We start from the raw sequence: 24,330 nt of genomic DNA on the forward strand, positions 1-24,330 counted from the left end.
ATTAAAACATTCTCAGACAAAAAGTCACTGAGAAAATCTGTGACCAAGAGACTAGCTCTGCAAGAAATACTGAAGGGAGCACTAGAGTCAGATACGAAAAGACAGAAGAGAGAGGTATGGAGAAGAGTGTAGAAAGAAGGAAAGTCAGATATGATATATATAATACAAAAGGCAAAATGATAGAGGAAAATATTATCCAAACAGTAATAGCACTAAATGTTAATGGACTGAATTCCCCAATCAAAAGACATAGACTGGCAGAATGGATTAAAAAACAGGATCCTTCTATATGCTGTCTACAGGAAACACATCGTAGACCCAAAGATAAACATAGGTTGAAAGTGAAAGGTTGGGAAAAGATATTTCATGCAAATAACAACCAGAAAAGAGCAGGAGTGGCTATACTAATATCCAACAAATTAGACTTCAAATGTAAAGCAGTTAAAAGAGACAAAGAAGGACACTATCTACTAATAAAAGGAACAATTCAACAAGAAGACATAACAATCATAAATATTTACGCACCGAACCAGAATGCCCCAAAATACGTGAGGAATACACTGCAAACACTGAAAAGGGAAATAGACTCATATACCATAATAGTTGGAGACTTCAATTCACCACTCTCATCAATGGAAAGAACATCTAGACAGAGGATCAATAAAGAAATAGAGACTCTGAATACTACTATAAATGAGCTAGACTTAATAGACATTTATAGGACATTACATCCCACAACAGCAGGATACACATTTGTCTCAAGTGCTCATGGATCATTCTCAAAGATAGACCATATGCTGGGTCACAAAGCAAGTCTTAACAAATTTAAAAAGATTGAAATCATACACAACACTTTCTCGGATCATAAAGGAATGAAGTTGGAAATCAATAATAGGCGGAGTGCCAGAAAATTCACAAATACATGGAGGCTCAACAACACACTCCTAAACAACGAGTGGGTCAAAGAAGAAATTGCTAGAGAAATTAGCAAATACCTCGAGGTGAATGAAAATGAAAACACAACATATCAAAACTTATGGGACGCAGCAAAGGCAGTGCTAAGAGGGAAATTTATTGCCCTAAATGCCTATATCAGAACAGAAGAAAAGGCAAAAATGCAGGAATTAACTGTCCACTTGGAAGAACTGGAGAAAGAACAGCAAACTAATCCCAAAGCAAGCAAAAGGAAAGAAATAACAAAGATTACAGCAGAAATAAATGAAATTGAAAACATGAAAACAATAGAGAAAATCAATAAGACCAGAAGTTGGTTCTATGAGAAAATCAATAAGATTGATGGGCCCTTATCAAGATTGAAAAAAAGAAGAAGAGAGAGGATGCAAATAAATAAGATCAGAAATGGAAGAGGAGACATAACTACTGACCTCACAGAAATAAAGGAGGTAATAACAGGATACTATGAACAACTTTACGCTAATAAATATAACAATTTAGAGGAAATGGACGGGTTCCTGGAAAGACATGAACAACCAACTCTGACTCAAGAAGAAATAGATGACCTCAACAAACCAATCACAAGTAAAGAAATTGTATTAGTCATTCAAAAGCTTCCTAAAAAGAAAAGTCCAGGACCAGACGGCTTCACATGTAAATTCTATCAAACATTCCAGAAAGAATTAGTACCAACTCTCCTCAAACTCTTCAAAAAAATCGAAGTGGAGGGAAAACTACCTAATTCATTCTATGAAGCCAACATCACCCTCATACCAAAACCAGGCAAAGATATTACAAAAAAAGAAAACTACAGACCAATCTCTCTAATGAATATAGATGCAAAAATCCTCAATAAAATTCTAGCAAATCGTATCCAACAACACATTAAAAGAATTATACATCATGACCAAGTAGGATTCATCCCAGGTATGCAAGGATGGTTCAACATAAGAAAATCAATTAATGTAATACACCATATCAACAAATCAAAGCAGAAAAATCACATGATCATCTCAATTGATGCAGAGAAGGCATTTGACAAGATTCAACATCCTTTCCTGTTGAAAACACTTCAAAAGATAGGAATACAAGGGAACTTCCTTAAAATGATAGAGGGAATATATGAAAAACCCACAGCTAATATCATCCTCAATGGGGAAAAATTGAAAACTTTCCCCCTAAGATCAGGAACAAGACAAAGATGTCCACTATCACCACTATTATTCAACATTGTGTTGGAGGTTCTAGCCAGAGCAATTAGACAAGAAAAAGAAATACAAGGCATCAAAATTGGAAAGGAAGAAGTAAAACTATCACTGTTTGCAGATGATATGATACTATATGTCGAAAACCCGGAAAAATCCACAACAAAACTACTAGAGGTAATAAATGAGTACAGCAAAGTAGCAGGTTACAAGATCAACATTCAAAAATCTGTAGCATTTCTATACACTAGTAATGAACAAGCTGAGGGGGAAATCAAGAAACGAATCCCATTTACAATTGCAACTAAAAGAATAAAATACCTAGGAATAAATTTAACTAAAGAGACAAAAAACCTATATAAAGAAAACTACAAAAAACTGCTAAAAGAAATCACAGAAGACCTAAATAGATGGAAGGGCATACCGTGTTCATGGATTGGAAGACTAAATATAGTTAAGATGTCAATTCTACCTAAATTGATTTACAGATTCAATGCAATACCAATCAAAATCCCAACAACTTATTTTTCAGAAATAGAAAAACCAATAAGCAAATTTATCTGGAAGGGCAGGTTGCCCCGAATTGCTAAAAACATCTTGAGGAAAAAAAACGAAGCTGGAGGTCTTGCACTGCCTGACTTTAAGGCATATTATGAAGCCACAGTGGTCAAAACAGCATGGTATTGGCATAAAGATAGATATATCGACCAATGGAATCGAATAGAGTGCTCAGATATAGATCCTCTCATCTATGGACATTTGATCTTTGATAAGGCAGTCAAATCAACTCACCTGGGACAGAACAGTCTCTTCAATAAATGGTGCCTAGAGAACTGGATATCCATATGCAAAAGAATGAAAGAAGACCCATATCTCACACCCTATACAAAAGTTAACTCAAAATGGATCAAAGATCTAAACATTAGTATGGCACCTATTTCTCCGCAACCTTAAATCTGCCTAGTTGCCCCACGAGCCCTGTCTGTACAGCCCTCTCCCCGGCAACAGACACGTCGCCCCACAAAAATTCTCTCATTGGGCCTCTACCTATCTCCTCCTCCTCCTTGCTACATTCCTGCTACACTCTAGCTGCGTTGCCACTTATGAACACACAACCCCCTCTTCTTTCAACACTCCTCCTCCCCCAGCCCCTCCTTTCAAACTTATATGTAGTAATCAAGCCCTCTCCTCCAATCACAGTGCCCTTGGAAATCCACCCTCCCCTACTCTCTACCATCCCTATATAATCAAGTATACTTCCCTGAATAAAGGTCCTTGTGCGCAGTCTTGCTAACTCCACTTGGTCCCGCGGTTTGATTTCGTCTTCCACATGCGCTCTCAGCCCTGTCGAGCCCCCGGAGGCGTAGGCCAACGCTTCCCCCAACCGCTGGCGGCAGAAAACCCCATCGGAAGGAGGCTAGCAACCTCCTTCCTGCTCCTCCGTCTTCGCGCCAGCCCCGTTCGCTGAGAGACGGACCCCAAGCGGCAGCACCGGCCGGACCAGACACACTACCGCCGCAATTGGCGCCCGAACAGGGACCTCCCCGCCACTCGTCCTCTCTTCAGCCCCATTCGCCGTTACTCGGCAGAAAATGGACCGCAGCCGATTTGGATCCCTGGAAGAAACATCCGTCCGGCCACAGCGACCGAGCAGACGCCACAGACGCAGAATGCGCACCCTAAGAAAGCGGATGGAGCAAATGCAAATTAAACGGTCTCCACAAGAAGATAACCCGCAAACACCACAACCATCACCCTACCCAACCAGGCAGGTCCGCCGCAGAATGAGGTGCCTGGTCTTCCAAATGACACAAGCAGCCCTCGAAGAAGACGACCCTCAAAGCGACTCTCAAATTCAAAGAAGACAGCTCCTCAACCTCTACAACGAGGCTTGAGAACGCTGTGCCCCGTTTAATGTGGATCCCTCTGAACGCTTCCACCTGGATAGCCCCTCAGCTTCCCTACTCAGTTAAGGCAGAGGGCCTGCCCTTGATCTCTCGCCACAAACGAGACTTTGGTGTTTCCGCCGCGATCGCCGCTGCCGTCGTTGCGTCAGTAGCCGCCGCTGCCACAGCTGCCGTCGCGCTGACTCAAACATCCACCACTGCTGAGGCCATTAACAACCTCACACAGACCGCTGCGGGGATGTTAAGGACCCAGGACAATATAAACCTCCTCATGCACTGGGCGGTTTTCAACCTGCAGCAACAAATTGACTTACTAGCCTTAGATATTGAAGCTCTATATGAAGTAGCTTCGTCTACTTGTGATGGACGCTACCCCTTTTCCCGCCTCTGTGTTACTCCGGTACCTGTTAACACCTCCCGACCCCGCCTAACTTTACGTGATTGGATCTTTACAGCCTATAATGACTCATTTTGGAACTATACCCATAATCTTCAAACACAAATTTTAGCTATGGAAAACATTATAGTTCCCAAAATCACAAACTCCCTTCTTAACAGTTTGCTTAAAAAATTCACCTCCTTCTTCCAGCCCTCTAACCTTCTCTTCTATGGAATACTGCTACTCATTCTAATAATCATCCTCTTCCTGCTCAAATGTTTATATACAAAAATCTCTCACCACAAGCAACAAACTAAACTTCTTGCTCTAGCAGCTCTCGAACTTCAAAACCCCTTCGCGGATGCAGGCCATCGCCAGCAGGCGCAGGTTTGGTTAGCAAGTGTTGCCCACCCAGAGGACTGATCACCCTCTGGGGGCGTGGCTCATGAACGCGCGCTACAATCCTCATGAGCCCCCAGGGACCCTGCAAGCCACCTAGCCTATGGTAAGCCCTGCTCCCCTCTCTACTCGCCCTTCCTCACCAAATCATTTTACCCCCCATTTTTTCTTTCTTTCTATTAAATAAAAAGGAGAAATTATGGCACCTATTTCTCCGCAACCTTAAATCTGCCTAGTTGCCCCATGAGCCCTGTCTGTACAGCCCTCTCCCTGGCAACAGACACGTCGCCCCACAAAAATTCTCTCATTGGGCCTCTACCTATCTCCTCCTCCTCCTTGCTACATTCCTGCTACACTCTAGCTGCGTTGCCACTTATGAACACACAACCCCCTCTTCTTTCAACACTCCTCCTCCCCCAGCCCCTCCTTTCAAACTTATATGTAGTAATCAAGCCCTCTCCTCCAATCACAGTGCCCTCGGAAATCCACCCTCCCCTACCCTCTACCATCCCTATATAATCAAGTATACTTCCCTGAATAAAGGTCCTTGTGCGCAGTCTTGCTAACTCCACTTGGTCCCGCGGTTTGATTTCGTCTTCCGCGCGCGCTCTCAGCTCTGTCGAGCCCCCGGAGGCGTAGGCCAACGCTTCCCCCAACCGCTGGCAGCAGAAAACCCCATCGGAAGGAGGCTAGCAACCTCCTTCCCGCTCCTCCGTCTTCGCGCCAGCCCCGTTCGCTGAGAGACGGACCCCAAGCGGAAGCGCCGGCCCGACCGGACACACTACCGTCGCACATTAGGTCTAAGACCATAAAACAGTTAGAGGAAAATGTTGGGAGATATCTTATGAAACTTACAATTGGAGGCGGTTTTATGGACCTTAAACCTAAAGCAAGAGCACTGAAGAAGGAAATAAATAAATGGGAGCTCCTCAAAATTAAACACTTTTGTGCATCAAAGAATTTCATCAAGAAAGTAGAAAGACAGTCTACACAATGGGAGACAATATTTGGAAATGACATATCTGATACAGGTCTAGTATCCAGAATTTATAAAGAGATTGTTCAACTCAACAACAACAAAAAGACAGCCAACCCAATTACAAAATGGGAAAAAGACTTGAACAGACACCTATCAGAAGAGGAAATACAAATGGCCAAAAGGCACGTGAAGAGATGCTCAATGTCCCTGGCCATTAGAGAAATGCAAATCAAAACCACAATGAGATATCATCTCACACCCACCAGAATGGCCATTATCAACAAAACAGAAAATGACAAGTGTTGGAGAGGATGCGGAGAAAGAGGCACACTTATCCACTGTTGGTGGGAATGTCAAAGGGTGCAACCACTGTGGAAGGCAGTTTGGCGGTTCCTCAAAAAGCTGAATACAGAATTGCCATATGACCCAGCAATACCATTGCTGGGTATCTACTCAAAGGACTTAAGGGCAAAGACACAAACGGACATTTCCACACCAATGTTTATAGCAGCGTTATTTACAATCGCAAAGAGATGGAAACAGCCAAAATGTCCATCAACAGACGAGTGGCTAAACAAACTGTGGTATATACATACGATGGAATATTATGCAGCTTTAAGACAGGATAAACTTATGAAGCATGTAATAACATGGATGGACCTAGAGAACATTATGCTGAGTGAGTCTAGCCAAAAACTAAAGGACAAATACTGTATGGTCCCACTGATGTGAACCAACATTCGAGAATAAACTTGGAATATGTCACTGGTAACAGAGTCCAGCAGGAGTTAGAAACAGGGTAAGATAATGGGTAATTGGAGCTGAAGGGATACAGACTGTGCAACAGGACTAGATACAAAAACTCAAAAATGGACAGCACAATAATACCTAATTGTAAAGTAATCATGTTAAAACACTGAATGAAGCTGCATCTGAGCTATAGGGTTTTTTTTTTTACTATTATTATTACTTCTATTTTTTTTCTCTATATTAACATTCTATATCTTTTTCTGTTGTGTTGCTAGTTCTTCTAAACCGATGCAAATGTACTAAGAAACGATGATCATGCATCTATGTGATGATGTTAAGAATTACTGATTGCATATGTAGAATGGTATGATTTCTAAATGTTGGGTTAATTTCTTTTTTTCCATTAATTAATAAAAAAAAAAATCTTAAAATAGTGTTTAAAGTGCTTATTTCCCATCTGGGTAATTCTCTTTGGTGAAATGTCTATTCCTGTTCTTCTCCCATTTTCTAACTGGATTGTCTTTTTTTTTAATGTTGCTTTGAAAGTTCTGTGTATATTCTTGATACAACGCCTTTGTCAGATATGTGGTTTGCAACAATTTTCTTGCAGGCTATAATTTGTCCCATTACAGGGTCTTTCACAAAGCAAATATTTTTAATTTTGATGAGGGAGAATTTATTATTTATTCCTTTTATGAGTTTTGTTTTTAGTTTAAATCCAAGAATGCTTCACTTAGTTCTAAATCCTGAAGATTTTCTCTTGCTTCCCCCCCCAGCCCATAAAAGTTTTATGGGTCTAGGTTTTACATTTAAGTCTTTGAACCATTTTGGGTTTTTGAGTAATGTGTGAGGTTTGGGTCCAGGTTCATTGTTTTTGCCTATGCATCTCCAATTGCTCCAGAACCATTTCCTGCAAAGGCTAGCCTTCTTCCATTGAATTGCTTTTGCTCTTAGACATATTTCTGTAGGTCTATTTCTGGATTCTCTTTTGAATTCAGCTAAAATCTGCATTGATCCTGTTCACTGGTCCTGTCACACACTATGAGATTATTATTAAACTGAAGATATCTTCACATTATTATTACTCTGTATCTTTCAGGATAAAATGTCTTAATCATTATTCCCACAGATTATAAAACCTAACAAAGTTTCAACAAGTCTCAGCACATAGGTAATACCTGTTGTTATATCTAACTTGAACTCTGCTAGTCCTGTCATCCTCTGGGTTGCTGTTCTCCAAGGGCTCTCTTGGTACCAGGGTATGCACACTTAATAAGCCATCTTCTGAAAAACTGCCATTCTCTCCCTCATTTTGTAATTTCCTTTTGCTTCAGCAATAGACATTTTACTCCTTCTTAACTTAGTTCTATCTTGTCTGGCATATCTTTGGCCATGATATAGTGGATCCAGTTCATTTAAGTCTTCTAGTGGCGGTTGGTTAACAGTGTGTGGCTTGAGGATATGCAATGCAGAAGAGCCCATGGCAGGAGAAGCTGAATATTTTTGTTGGCCATTAATATTTCTTATCTTGGGAATTGATTGTTCCTATCTTTTTTAAAAAAACCAGAATGTCCCTCTGTAGTTTTTTTTTTCTTTCTGTGCTTGGCCAGGTATTTTTATAACAATTGGGAAAGAAACAACATCTCCTTTTTTGTGTTCTGAAATAATTTAAATGACAGAGATGTATATCTTTCTCAAAATCTAAATAACCCAGAATCATCTTGGCTAATCTCTAACTTAAAAATGATGCATTGTCACATTCTATTTCTCTAAACCCTGCAAAATGTCAAAAAAAGAAAGAAAAAGAAAAAAAACAAAAATCTGTATGACCCCACAAAAGTAAGAAGAAATGGAGAAATAAAGACTGGTGAGTTTCAACAACCTTTGGAAAGAAACGTGGTAAACAGGAATGATAACTGATTTAACAAAGCTGAGGAAGTTACAATCTAAGTGTCAACAAAGGGGAAACCAATATAAATTGGCCAGTTGGACTAAGGAACTCTCAAGAGGATATCAGCATTTGCCAACTTCAAAGTGATTTTCAAATGTATTAGAACAGATTTGTATAATCTTATTTGTGCAAAGTAAAGCTTCTGCAAGTTAGACTGCCAGGTTTGGAATCTAAATTTCTACTTCTAGCTATGGCCTTGGAAAAATAATTTATCAGACTTTTATTTCTTTTTCTGTGACAAAGAATAACAGTAATAATTTAAATTATCAGGAATTAATATGAAGGACTCCTCTCCCTCCCTCAATCTTTAAAAAAATGTAAGGGTAGAAGGAAATTATGAGAACAATATTGTAAACAGATTTCAACAAACTCGTGGAAAATGCATGTGACATCTCATAGGAGTACTTAGAAGATGAGGGATAATCTAGAAAGGCACTTACAGAGTTACATGTGGTTCCAGACAGAGGAATAAATCAATAAATGAAAGCTATTTTTCTTTTATGCGGCCTTTTATGGTATGTGATGCTAGCTCCTTTTGTATTCTTAAATTTATGGATGTATGTGTACATGGACTCTCCCTTTTTTCCTTAAATAGACAAGGTAGGAGCCTGAGATTTTACTTTTGTAAAGAAGCAACACCGATTTTTTTTAATAATCCTGCTTTTCTATAATTAAATGATAAATTCTTTCATCTCTACTTGTAACTTCTTGTTTTGTTGTCTTAAAATGAATGATCATTACTTTAATTCAACGAGGATGAATATTGAAGAATATTTTTATAAAAATTTTGCCTGAATTCCAAAATGGTTTTTCATGATCACTTCTTCTATCTTGTTTTCAATATATTACACTTCTGATTTTATTTCTTTAACCCAAGAATTATACAAAAGAATAGAGATTATTTTTAAACATTTAGGTGACTGTTTTTTCTCTTTAGGCTTTTGTCATTTATCTATTAGATTTATAGCACTGTATTCAGGGAGTAAGATCAGCACTGTATTCAGAGAGTAAGATCTGTTCAATTTTCTGTTTTGAGATTTTAGAATTGAGGATCTTTGCCTAATAATTACATTTTACTTTTATAAATGTTCTATAATCACTCGAAAAACGTAGATGTTTAAGGTACTAATAATTTCTCAATTATATTATTCAGAACTTCCCCATTCTTATTTCGTTTTTACGTGCTTGAAGTGCCCTTCTACCACTGTATCAGTTAACTTACATGTCTAAAACTTTTTGCTTTATCATGATGCCATAGTATGAAGCATGTATATGTTTATGGAAGGTATAGCTTCATTGGGGAGCATAGTCCTCCTCAATTAAAAATAAATTTATTTTCCTTAATAAGTACATTAATTTGTGTGGAATATTTTTATTTATTCCTGTCCTTTTTTTTCTTTAAATCTCGCCCTTATTGATAATTATATCCCAGTATTAATTACCAACTGGCCAAGAGTTTGAGTACTCAACAGATAAATATGAATTTAAATTCCAACTATGCCACATAGCTGTCTGACCTTGAGAAAATCTTCTAAGTCTCTTTTTCCTCACAGGGTCCATGAGTATTAAATGAGTTACTGCAGATATGGAAAACATTCAGTATAGTAACTGACATGTAGTAGATACTCAAAAAGTGTTAGCTGAGAAAAGTCAGTATTAATTCACTCAACCCTCTGGCCCAATCAATACATAATTCTTCAAATTCACTCCAGATTATCAATGTCTCCAGTGATCTTTAACAATTATTTTTTTCTTTTCAAATTCCCCCAACTTACGAATACTCATTAGTGTCCAGATTTGCAAACGTTTTGAGTAAATCCATATACTCTCAAAGAGGCTACAATTCCCTAATTTTGGCATAGAATCTGAATATAAATGGTCCCTAAATTACTTCATGATTCTCAAATATACTCCAGTATCTTTTTATTTTTTTAACTGAATTACTTTGCAAATCACATCTAATTTTCTGCCTTTAAGGTCCTGTTGACTCTTACAGCTTGTCACCCTGCTTGTTGCACTCTGTGTCCACAGGTCTCTAGTTTTTATTTTTGCACAACACTTCATTTTTTTATTACTTTTCTACACATCTAATTCTTAAACCCCTTTGTATTGGTTTGTTTAATTAATGCTGCCAGAATGTAATATAACAGAAATGCAATGGCTTTTAAAAAGGAAATTTATTAAGTTACAAGTTTACAGTTCTAAGGCCATAAAAATGTCCAAACTAAGACATCCAGAAAAAGAAACCTTGACTCAAGAAAGGCTGATGTCTATCATGTGGGAAGGCATGTGGCTGGCATCTGCTGGTCCTTATTCCTGGTTTTGTTGCTACCAGTTTCTGATACCAGTTTCCTCTCTAAGCTTCTGTGGGCCTTCACTTAGCTCCTCTGGAACATAACTCTGGGTTCTGGCTTGCCTAACATCTCATGGAAAGGCACATGACAATGTCTGCTAGGCTCTGCATCTCCAAACGTCCATGTTTAGGCATCTGCTCTTTCCGTCGGCACTCTAAGCATCTCCAAACGTCTCTATCTCTATCAGCTCTGAAGCAATGGTGTTTTCCCCAAAATGTCTTCCCTTTTAAGGGGCTCCAGTAAACCAATCAAGACCCACCTTGAATGAGTGGAGTCACATCTCGATCTAATCAAAAGGTCACACCTACAATTGGGTATGCCACATCTCCATGGAAATGATCTAACTGAAGGTTTCTACCTTACAATATCGAATCAGGATTAAAGATCATAGCTTTTCTGTTGAAACACAACAGTTTCAAACTGGCATACCTCTCTATAAATTATTTCTCTCTTACATTTATTCTTCTTCTTAGTTATCTGTATATTTTTCAGGGTTATTTTACATCTGAATTTTTAATGAAAATTTGTTTAAAAGCATTAGTCTCCCAATGCCCGTAGTACCTAAATGGCACCTCACCCCAAATTCAGTTTCTTAAAATTTATAATTATTCTGTGATTACAGCTCCTGGGTTTGTTTAAACCCATGTAACAGCACTTTTTTATTAAAGAATTCTAATTCATGAATCAAAAATATTTTACAATATATTATTTAATTTTTCACTGATAAGGAAACTCCCCATTTATTGAACCATATGCAGGGTTTTTGAAACTTCCTGATACCACAAGCTTTCTCACAGCTTCTCATTATTCTGGAAGATAGGTTACAAATGCAAGACGTGGCTATCCAAATGTTACAATATTAGGAAAATAGTTCTGCAAAGAACAATATGGCACCTGAATACTAATAAAACTTTCCCTCTCTATAAAGGCAAATTATCTTACCAAAATCAACAGAATGTGACCACTCTGGGGTTTCAAACTCTGAAACCCAAAGTCACCAATATTTGAAATAATTTGAATGTAGTAAATTTACAATGTCCATGGATATTAGAGCCTTGAGCTTTTATGTGAAACCAAGAAAACCTATTTATCTCTGTGGTGCTCACCCTTCACATATAGCACAACAGATTCTTCAGTTCACAAAATAAACACACAATTCTGGCTTCACTGACATCAACAGCAGCACAACATCAATGTTTCATGGTCCTATTCATAGGCTTATCTTTCTTAGCCATATCTTGTGTTAAATTCCAAGCTAAATTGTCTAATTAATCTTAAGAGAGATGTGATCACTGCCCCTGAACTTGAACTAAAGCATTAGCAAACGAGCAGCAAATGAAAAAGACACATTCAATGTCTTATGTACAGCTAGACTACTCAAAGCATATGTAAAAAATGGAGAACAAAAGAGCAAAACCTTTTTGATATTTCTCCTTACAAATGCCAAAACTGTATTAGCAATGATAAAATTAAGGCATTTTGTTAAGCTTGTTTTAAAGATGAGGTGAATTTGCTTTTTCTTTTTTATTTGTCTTATCACTCACATTTAAAAACTATTCAGAGAATAAAGGTGGAAAACCTTTGGTATATGTTAATATGATATTTTCTAAAGGTAAGTAGACATCTGTAACAAAAGAAAAAAATTTTATAGAAAAAAAATGCTAGATGGCAATTCAGGGGTGGGGGTGGGGTGGTTCTTTAGCCCAAGTTTTCCTTCTAACTAACTGGGCAAATGAAGGTATGCCTGGTTTCTCTGTTAACTATAATACACAGTCTTTAAATACAATATTGGATCAAGGCCTCTTAGTAACAGAAACATTTACTAAAGACTTACATAGTGTTTTGAGTGTTTTACATATATTTTTAATTCTCATAAAAACCTGAGTTAAGTACTGTTATTATTATCTCCACTTTAACAGATGAGAAAAACTGATAGAAAGGTTATGTTACTTGTCCAAGGTCAAATTATTGAATGTAAAGGGCAAGATTTCAACCTGGAAGGCCTAGTAGTAGCCTTTACGTTGTTAACCATGTACCTCTGCTGCCTTACCACCCATATACCTCTGCTGCCTTACCACCAATTGCTATAGAACTATCCATATTGCTTTGGACCAATCACTTAACCTTCATTGTTTCCTTATTTGTAAAATAACAGAGCTGGTCCACCTTATATTCTCTTTAAAGTCACTTCTAATTACAAAATTAAGAAAACTTAAGGATATCACACTTTTTCTCAACTGCCATTTTTCTAAGCTTCTTGTCTTTATTAACAGTACTTTCCATCACTTCGTTATCAAATTAAATATATCCAAATACCTTCCATCACCTCATTATCAAATTAAATATATCCAAAGAGCCTTACATCTAAGAACTGCTTAATTGTCTTAAGATAATATCTTCTTGCAATTAGTTGGGATACCATAGTGTAGTGGAAAGTCGTAGTATTTTGCCCAAGTTTTTTCACCAACCTGTTGTATGACCTTAGCTAAGTTACTTAACTTTTCCTGAACTCGGCTTCTTCCTCTTCAAACTGAGGGGACTTGTTAATGTGTCCCATTCTTTTGGATGTTTTTATTCTTGATTTAAAAATATTAAATGATAAAAAGGAGAATCTATCAACTTTTATTTGATAGTTGACTGTTTATGGTCTTCTACTGCCTATTCTTTTGCCATTTTAGATTAAGTCCTCAATAAGGATACCCTGGGGCAGATAAAAGTGGAAGTGAGCAAATGCTCAACTATTCATTTTGTTTCGTTATTGGCAATTCACCACAAAAATGGAGTGAAAGGAGGCAGAACCTGCATTAACTTCAAGGTCTGAACTGTTTTTGTCCTGATTTTTCTCCACTACTATAGAACATATCCTAGTTTGCATAATCCTATTTCTCTGCTTTTTCAATATATTTGCCCCTTTTTATTTTTTACAAGTTTGATCTTAGTCCAAGATCCGGAAGGTTTATGGTGGCAGCATACCTGAATCTGTGGATATAAGGGATAAAGTGTTTCTTTGAATGAGCATCTTACAAAGAACTGTGTCTCAAAAAAGAAGTTAATGATGGAATGCTACTATAGCTATTTAATAGGAAGTGATTTATATTCAGTTTTCCTTATATTTTGGTTATGAATCATAAGTATATTAAATTATCTAAATTTTATTTTAATTAAATAATGATTTATAAACCTGAATTTATTATGTACCATATTTTTAGGTAGTTATTTCCCCCACATTTGTCCCTTCATTGTGATACACAATAAATTCATGCAACAATATTAAAAAATATAAAATACACAAACATCTGATATCAACAGATATCAGAATGCACAGAAGCAGCTAAAACATTTCAAGATCAAATTTTTCTATGAAATACAAACATTATAATTGTGTTGTAAGCCTTGGTCTATCCTACACAGAAAAAAATGAGGAAGAAAACATTTTCCTCTGCACTAGTAGTTCAAAAATTTGCATCTAGAACATGATTTTTAATTGACAGATTAGTCATTTTATTTATTCCAATTTTCACCAGCAAATGTGCTTACAAACATCAGAGAAATCTACTGCGTCATAAAGAGTATTTTTTTTAATTGCAGCTCTATTTGTATTCTGAACATTATAAAATTGATCTTCCTACATAAGAAGGGTGGATCAATTTTCCTCATCACTTGAGATTCCTTCTAGACTTGAAGGCTAAAATATGGCTCTGATGCAAAATAAACATTGGAGATAATCTGCCTTTATAAAAGTATACTGCAGCACTTGCCATCTCAATGTTATATTATAAAAAGGCAAAAAACAGTTCTCCATAAGTAAATATATAAATTTTTAGGATTAGAATCTCACCCCAAGAATACTAAAGTAATGATTACAAACTGTTTTTTTCTGGTATAATTAGGAAGCTGATTGATCTATACGTGCAAGAGACATACGCTGAATGTATAAGTGCAAGAGGATCAATGATACACTAGAGTTAATGTTTTTATGGCGATTAAATTACAATCTGATAAAGCATTTGTGTTTTATTTTTGTTTTTACATAGACAGGCATTGGGAACCAAACCCGGGTCTCCAGCATGGCAGGCGAGAACTCTGTCACTGAGCCACTGTAGCAATGCCCAGCATCTGTGTTTTTAAAAACATCTTTATTGACATATAATTCACAACCATAAAATACACCCATTTAAAGTACACCACCTCAATGATTTTTAAGGATAATTACAGAGTTGTGCAACTACCACCCCATGACCCAAGAAAGAAATCCTGTACTCATTAGCTGTCACTCTCCATCCTTCACCCCAGGCCTAGAAAGCCATTAATCTACTTTTCTATTCTATAATTTTCCCTATTATGGACAGTTCATATATACATGAGTTCGAACAATGGATTGATTTTTTAGTTTTTTTTATTAATGGCTTTCCAATTAGCATAATATTTTCAAGGTTCAATGCATTATAGCAACTATCAATACTTCATTCCTTTTACTGCTGAATAATATTCCTTTGTGTGGCTATATCACATTTTATTTATTCATTCATCAGTAAATGGGCATTTGAGTTGTTTCTACTTTTTGGTTCCTATAATAATGTTTCTATAAACATTTATGGATAAGTTTTTGCACGGTACTATGTTTTTGTTTCTCTTTCATATATACCTAGGAACAGAATTGCTGGGTATAAAACTCTATGTTGACCAATTTGAAGAAGGATTTGTTTAAGGTAATAAATCATATTTTATGATGATAATATTATGTTGATGTCTTTTAAATCTTTATCACTAGGCTCACATCAGCTCCCAAACTCTGGACCCCCAAATATACAACTACCATATATAATCACAATGGATGCCCTTGCAACCAATCCAACCTTAAGCATCTTGAGGATGTCTGGCACAGTAATGTGTCCTCTATATACACAATGTCTGACTTACAGAAGGTACTAAAAGATGTTCACTGTATGAATGAATCCATGCATGAGCAAACATAAAGTGGAATTTATCTCACTCACAAAAACCTGTATGAACTTTTATATTTTCAATCTGCTTTATACCATGCTTACTCTCTTCCAAGGTAGACATGAATCAGTTACTTAATCTTCCCAATTCTTCCTTACAAATGTCTCTCAAATCTGTACTCTTAACCACATCTACACAGCCATTGCCATATACAAGCTACTCATAACTTCTCATTCATTGTAACTCTAAATCAAGTCTTTCTTCACTAGGTCTATCCTTCACACTGCTGCCAGATGGCTTAACAAAAAATAAAGGTTAATATTATCTTCCAATTTAAAAATCCTCCTTGTCTCCTTAGAATCATCAGGATAAAATCTAAGTCCTTTAGCTTAAAATATCAGGATCTTCATACTTTGGTCTTAACTCACCTTTTCTGGTTCTCTTTGTACCTTTATATTTTCACTCTCCAGATTTCTTTTTGCTACGGTATTACATTCTTTTTTTTTTTTTATTTTTTATTTTTTTTTCTTTGATTTTTTTTTTATTAATTAAAAAAAGAATTAACAAAACAATTAGAAATCATTCCAACCTACATGTACAATCAGTAATTCTTAATAACATCACATAGTTGCATATTCATCATTTCTTAGTACATTTGCATCGATTTAGAAAAAGAAATAAAAAGACAACAGAATAAGAATTAAAGCAATAATAGAAAGAAAAAAAAACAAAAAAAACAAAAATAAAAAAACCTATACCTCACATGCAGCTTCATTCAGTGTTTTAACATAATTGCATTACAATTGGGTAGTATTGTGCTGTCCATTTCTGAGTTTTTATATCCAGTCCCGTTGTACAGTCTGTATCCCCTCAGCTCCAATTATCCCTTCTCTTTTTTTTTTTTTTTTTAATTAACGGAAAAAAAGAAATTAACCCAACATTTAGAGATCATACCATTCTACATATGCAATCATTAATTCTTAACATCATCACATAGATGCATGATCATCATTTCTTAGTACATTTGCATTGGTTTAGAAGAACTAGCAACATAACCGAAAAAGATATAGAATGTTAATATAGAGAAAAAAATAAAAGTAATAATAGTAAAATCAAAACAAAACAACACAAAACAAAACAAAAACCTATAGCTCAGATGCAGCTTCATTCAGTGTTTTAACATGATTACTTTACGAATGTCCGTTCACATCAGTGGGACCATACAGTATTTGTCCTTTAGTTTTTGGCTGGATTCACTCAGCATAATATTCTCTAGGTCCATCCATGTTATTACATGGTTCATAAGTTTATCTTGTCTTAAAGCTGCATAATATTCCATCGTATGTATATACCACAGTTTGTTTAGCCACTCTTCTGTTGATGGAGATTTTGGCTGTTTCCATCTCTTTGCAATTGTAAATAATGCTGCTATAAACATTGGTGTGCAAATGTCCGTTTGTGTCTTTGCCCTTAAGTCCTTTGAGTAGATACCTAGCAATGGTATTGCTGGGTCTTATGGCAATTCTATATTCAGCTTTTTGAGGAACCGCCAAACTGCCTTCCACAGTGGTTGCACCCTTTGACATTCCCAACAACAGTGGATAAGTGTGCCTCTTTCTCCGCATCCTCTCCAGCACTTGTCATTTTCTGTTTTGTTGATAATGGCCATTCTGGTGGGTGTGAGATGATATCTCATTGTGGTTTTGATTTGCATTTCTCTAATGGCCAGGGACATTGAGCATCTCTTCATGTGCCTCTTGGCCATCCGTATTTCCTCTTCTGAGAGGTGTCTGTTCAAGTCTTTTTCCCATTTTGTAATTGGGTTGGCTGTCTTTTTGTTGTTGAGATGAACAATCTCTTTATAAATTCTGGATATTAGACCTTTATCTGATATATCATTTCCAAATATTGTCTCCCATTGTGAAGGCTGTCTTTCTACTTTCTTGATGAAGTTCTTTGATGCACAAAAGTGTTTAATTTTGAGGAGTTCCCATTTATTTATTTCCTTCTTCAGTGCTCTTGCTTTAGGTTTAAGGTCCATAAAACCGCCTCCAGTTGTAAGATCCATAAGATATCTCCCAACATTTTCCTCTAACTGTTTTATGGTCTTAGACCTAATGTTTAGATCTTTGATCCATTTTGAGTTAACTTTTGTATAGGGTGTGAGAGATGGGTCTTCTTTCATTCTTTTGCATATGGATATCCAGTTCTCTAGGCACCATTTATTGAAGAGACTGCTCTGTCCCAGGTGAGTTGGCTTGACTGCCTTATCAAAGATCAAATGTCCATAGATGAGAGGGTCTATATCTGAGCACTCTATTCGATTCCATTGGTCGATATATCTATCTTTATGCCAATACCATGCTGTTTTGACCACTGTGGCTTCATAATATGCCTTAAAGTCAGGCAGCGCGAGACCTCCAGCTTCGTTTTTTTTCCTCAAGATGTTTTTAGCAATTCGGGGCACCCTGCCCTTCCAGATAAATTTGCTTATTGGTTTTTCTAATTCTGAAAAATAAGTTGTTGGGATTTTGATTGGTATTGCATTGAATCTGTAAATCAATTTAGGTAGGATTGACATCTTAACTATATTTAGTCTTCCAATCCATGAACACGGTATGCCCTTCCATCTATTTAGGTCTTCTGTGATTTCTTTTAGCAGTTTTTTGTAGTTTTCTTTATATAGGTTTTTTGTCTCTTTAGTTAAATTTATTCCTAGGTATTTTATTCTTTTAGTTGCAATTGTAAATGGGATTCGTTTCTTGATTTCCCCCTCAGCTTGTTCATTACTAGTGTATAGAAAGGCTACAGATTTTTGAATGTTGATCTTGTAACCTGCTACTTTGCTGTACTCATTTATTAGCTCTAGTAGTTTTGTTGTGGATTTTTCCGGGTTTTCGACGTATAGTATCATATCGTCTGCAAACAGTGATAGTTTTACTTCTTCCTTTCCAATTTTGATGCCTTGTATTTCTTTTTCTTGTCTAATTGCTCTGGCTAGAACCTCCAACACAATGTTGAATAATAGTGGTGATAGTGGACATCCTTGTCGTGTTCCTGATCTTAGGGGGAAAGTTTTCAATTTTTCCCCATTGAGGATGATATTAGCTGTGGGTTTTTCATATATTCCCTCTATCATTTTAAGGAAGTTCCCTTGTATTCCTATCTTTTGAAGTGTTTTCAACAGGAAAGGATGTTGAATCTTGTCGAATGCCTTCTCTGCATCAATTGAGATGATCATGTGATTTTTCTGCTTTGATTTGTTGATATGGTGTATTACATTAATTGATTTTCTTATGTTGAACCATCCTTGCATACCTGGGATGAATCCTACTTGGTCATGATGTATAATTCTTTTAATGTGTTGTTGGATACGATTTGCTAGAATTTTATTGAGGATTTTTGCATCTGTATTCATTAGAGAGATTGGTCTGTAGTTTTCTTTTTTTGTAATATCTTTGCCTGGTTTTGGTATGAGGGTGATGTTGGCTTCATAGAATGAATTAGGTAGTTTTCCCTCCACTTCGATTTTTTTGAAGAGTTTGAAGAGAATTGGTACTAATTCTTTCTGGAACGTTTGGTAGAATTCACATGTGAAGCCATCTGGTCCTGGACTTTTCTTTTTAGGAAGCTTTTGAATGACTAATTCAATTTCTTTACTTGTGATTGGTTTGTTGAGGTCATCTATGTCTTCTTGAGTCAAAGTTGGTTGTTCATGTCTTTCCAGGAACCCGTCCATTTCCTCTAAATTGTTGTATTTATTAGCGTAAAGTTGTTCATAGTATCCTGTTATTACCTCCTTTATTTCTGTGAGGTCAGTAGTTATGTCTCCTCTTCCATTTCTGATCTTATTTATTTGCATCCTCTCTCTTCTTCTTTTTGTCAATCTTGCTAAGGGCCCATCAATCTTATTGATTTTCTCATAGAACCAACTTCTGGCCTTATTGATTTTCTCTATTGTTTTCATGTTTTCAATTTCATTTATTTGTGCTCTAATCTTTGTTATTTCTTTCCTTTTGCTTGCTTTGGGGTTAGCTTGCTGTTCTTTCTCCAGTTCTTGCAAATGGATAGTTAATTCCTGAATTTTTGCCTTTTCTTCTTTTCTGATATAGGCATTTAGAGCAATAAATTTCCCTCTTAGCACTGCCTTTGCTGCGTCCCATAAGTTTTGATATGTTGTGTTTTCATTTTCATTCGCCTCGAGGTATTTGCTAATTTCTCTTGCAATTTCTTCTTTGACCCAGTCGTTGTTTAGGAGTGTGTTGTTGAGCCTCCACGTATTTGTGAATTTTCTGGCACTCTGCCTATTATTGATTTCCAACATCATTCCTTTATGGTCCGAGAAAGTGTTGTGTAAGATTTCAATCTTTTTAAATTTGTTAAGACTTGCTTTGTGACCCAGCATATGGTCTATCTTTGAGAATGATCCATGAGCACTTGAGAAAAAGGTGTATCCTGCTGTTGTGGGATGTAATGTCCTATAAATGTCTATTAAGTCTAGTTCATTTATAGTAATATTCAGATTCTCTATTTCTTTGTTGATCCTCTGTCTAGATGTTCTTTCCCTTGATGAGAGTGGTGAGTTGAAGTCTCCAACTATTATGGTATATGAGTCTATTTCCCTTTTCAGTGTTTGCAGTATATTCCTCACGTATTTTGGGGCATTCTGATTCGGTGGGTAAATATTTATGATTGTTATGTCTTCTTGTTTAATTGTTCCTTTTATTAGTAGATAGTGTCCTTCTTTGTCTCTTTTAACTGTTTTACATTTGAAGTCTAATTTGTTGGATATTAGTATAGCCACTCCTGCTCTTTTCTGGTTGTTATTTGCATGAAATATCTTTTCCCAACCTTTCACTTTCAACCTATGTTTATCTTTGGGTCTAAGATGTGTTTCCTGTAGACAGCATATCGAAGGATCCTGTTTTTTAATCCATTCTGCCAATCTATGTCTTTTGATTGGGGAATTCAGTCCATTGACATTTAGTGTTATTACTGTTTGGATAATATTTTCCTCTAACATTTTGCCTTTTGTATTATATATATCATATCTGATTTTCCTTCTTTCTACACTCTTTTCCATATCTCTCTCTTCTGTCTTTTTGTATCTGACTCTAGTGCTCCCTTTAGTATTTCTTGCAGAGCTGGTCTCTTGGTCACAAATTCTTTCAGTGACTTTTTGTCTGAGAATGTTTTAATTTCTCCCTCATTTTTGAAGGATAATTTTGCTGGATATAGGAGTCTTGGTTGGCAGTTTTTCTCTTTTAGTATTTTAAATATATCATCCCACTGTCTTCTAGCTTCCATGGTTTCTGCTGAGAAATCTACACAAAGTCTTATTGGGTTTCCCTTGTATGTAATGGATTGTTTTTCTCTTGCTGCTTTCAAGATCTTCTCTTTCTCTTTGACCTCTGACATTCTAACTAGTAAGTGTCTTGGAGAACGCCTATTTGGGTCTAATCTCTTTGGGGTGCGCTGCACTTCTTGGATCTGTAATTTTAGGTCTTTCATAAGAGTTGGGAAATTTTCAGTGATAATTTCTTCCATTAGTTTTTCTCCTCCTTTTCCCTTCTCTTCTCCTTCTGGGACACCCACAACACGTATATTTGTGCGGTTCATATTGTCCTTGAGTTCCCTGATACCCTGTTCAAATTTTTTCATTCTTTTCCCTATAGTTTCTGTTTCTTTTTGGAATTCAGATGTTCCATCCTCCAAATCACTAATTCTATCTTCTGTCTCTTTAAATCTATCATTGTAGCTATCCATTATTTTTTCTATGTTTGCTACTTTATCCTTCACTTCCATAAGTTCTGCGATTTGTTTTTTCAGTTTTTCTATTTCTTCTTTATGTTCAGCCCATGTCCTCTTCATGTCCTCCCTCAATTTATCGATTTCATTTTTGAAGAGGTTTTCCATTTCTGTTCGTATATTCAGGATTAGTTGTCTCAGCTCTTGTGTCTCATTTGAGCTATTGGTTTGTTCCTTTGACTGAGCCATATTCTCAATCTTTTGAGCGTGGACAGTTATCTTCTGCTGCTGGCGTCTGGGCATTTATTCAGATTTCTCTTGGTGTTGGACCCAGCAAGGTTGTAATATTTTTCTGTGAAATCTCTGGGTTCTGTTTTTCTTATCCTGCCCAGTAGGTGGCGCTCGTGGCACACGTTTGTCTGCGCGTCCCACCAGTAAAAGGTGCTGTGGGACCTTAAACTTTGGAAAACTCTCGCCGTCCTGGGGGTTCGCTAGCCGAAGCGGCTTGAGCCAGCCCGGGGTCCGAACGCAGGGAGGGTGTCCGAACGCAGGGAGGGTGTCCGAACGCAGGGAGGGTTGCTGGTCGCCGCAGCCAGGGAAAGAGCCCGTCCGAATTTCCTAGTCGGCCCTGGGCAACAAGCGTGGCGGGAGGGCGCCAGCGGCAGCGGCCCGCCCGAGAGAGTGCACGTTTCCCGGGAGTCACGGGGTCACCGTTCTCCGCGGCCTGGGGGTTTCCGATCCAATTCTCTCAGTTGGTCCGGGGGCTGCGCGTGGTGTGGGCGCCAGTCGCCTTGGTTTCAGGGGACCACCTCTCCAATTCTCCCAGCCGGCCCGGGAAGGGGGAAGGGAGTAACTCCGGCCGCTTGCCACCCCGCCCGGTAAGGCCCGCGCGCCTCGGCGATCTCACCCGAGCTGCTTCTCTCAGCCAGCCAGCCGTTCCAGGATGGGGTACACTGTCTTTTTTATCTCTGTTGTGGCTTTGGTCGCTTCCTGTATCGTTTCTACTCCCCTAGTAGGTGTCCTGGAGAAGAAACTAAGATCCGCGCGTCTTACTAAGCCGCCATCTTCCGGTATTACATTCTTAAAATTCTCTCTCTCTTTTTTTATCATTCCTAGGATGAGTACTTTTTTATGACTCAGTGGCTTTGCTTGAAATTCCTTTTTTACCTCCTGCTTCTCCCTGACAGATGCCTCCTCACCCTCTAAGATATATAAAAATATCACCTATATAATTAAGAAATCCAGCTTCCCTAGGCAGAATTGGCTGCTCTGATTTCTCTGCTGCTTTAACATTTTATTCGGAATTCTGCATTGCACTTAATTGTACTGTAATTTATCTATACATGTCTGAACTCTTCATAAGTTTGTAAATTCCTTGAAGTTATCTTTATGTCCTCAACATGTTGCATAGTGCCTGACACAGAGATGTTTAAAATTATTTAATGATTGAATATATTTTTTATGCAGGAGATTTAGGAAGAATATATTGAATCATTTAAAAGCAAGAACATAGAGCATTCTTCAATACTAAGAGGGAGGGTAATGAAATGATTCAGTGTGCCTCTGTACACAGGGCTACAAAAAAAATACAGTAAATCAGCTACTTAAAAAGTTCTGAAAGCAGGGTGGTACAATGGTGGCTCAGCGGCAGATTTCTCACCTGCCATGCAGGAGATCCGGGTTTGATTCCCAGTGTCTGCCTATGCAAAAAAAAAAAAAAGGTTCTGAAAGCAGTGACCAGTGACATAAATGATAAAAAGTATTCAGAAATAAAGGATGACAGCTGCTTCTAAAATCTCAGATCAACAACCACTTCTGAAAACACTGTTTCACAGATGAGATAAATTTAAAAATCTAAGTATAAAATATGACATTTCTCAATCAGAGTCTATCAAAACCTAAAATATAAATTAAATTAGATTCAAGCACTAAGTATGGAAAAAAACTTGGAGGATATGAGCCCTATTATCTGCCTTCATATACTCGCATCTAAGCAACTGACTGTTGCTGTTATCAGATCACAGCAAGTTGAATGTTCTCGCCATAATTTTTAAGAGAGACCCTCAAGTGACAAACAATACCCAATAATCCTACTTGTTTTTCAAATAGGCTGGCTCTTCTCTCTCCCAGATAGCTTTATATTTTTTCTCAAACCTCCTATAACCTCTCCTCCATCTTCAGCAAATGAACAATTAGATATTACTCCTTTTCTTCTCATTCACATACCTATGAAAGTACCTAAGTGTTCCTTTCTTCCCTTTTATTACAATGGAGAAAGTGTCCCTCATCTTATCAATAACAATTTTTTTCATTGGTATTCCACTTCGCCTCCTCCAAGACAGAGTTTCTTCAATAATTCCCTTTATTCACAGCATCGTTGTATCTCCACCTGATCATTTTCAAATGCCTACATATTTACAATTTTTATATATGCATATACACATACATTTTAAATCCTTTACTTCTCTATTGCCTTCATAATCTAATTTTTACAAACAATTCTCAACACATGCTACAGCTCCGTTTCTTCACACTCTTTTCTCTCTTAAGCCCAATCAAATCAGTTTCTGCCTCTGCCACTCCAAAAAAGTCATCTTCTTACGCCATGGGAGCAAATCCAATGGATTCTTTCTAGTTCTCCCTTGACTTTACCTATCAACAGCATTCCTCACAGTTTATCATTTGTTACTTCTTTAAATATTCTCTTAGTTTTTCCTCATTGTCTCACAAACTACAATTTCATGTTTGCCTAAACACAGG

The 24,330-nt window shown here is 37.1% G+C and overlaps 1 protein-coding gene across 6 annotated transcripts in view; it reads right to left on the reverse strand.

Annotated features, from left to right (window-relative positions):
• The window catches only part of PHYHIPL (phytanoyl-CoA 2-hydroxylase interacting protein like), a 273,373-nt gene that overhangs the window by 18,668 nt on the left and 230,375 nt on the right, over positions 1-24,330 (reverse strand). The window contains exon 2 of one of the 6 annotated variants that reach the window (XM_077125267.1): positions 23,231-23,270. The exons of the other annotated variants lie outside the window; for them this stretch is intronic. Coding sequence (XP_076981382.1) covers positions 23,231-23,237 — 7 coding nt within the window. The 5' untranslated portion in view covers positions 23,238-23,270. The remainder of the gene's footprint in view (positions 1-23,230; positions 23,271-24,330) is intronic. 6 annotated transcript variants of the gene reach the window in all.

Source organism: Tamandua tetradactyla, chromosome 13 (genome assembly GCF_023851605.1).
Source record: "Tamandua tetradactyla isolate mTamTet1 chromosome 13, mTamTet1.pri, whole genome shotgun sequence".
Taxonomy (NCBI): Eukaryota; Metazoa; Chordata; class Mammalia; order Pilosa; family Myrmecophagidae; genus Tamandua; species Tamandua tetradactyla.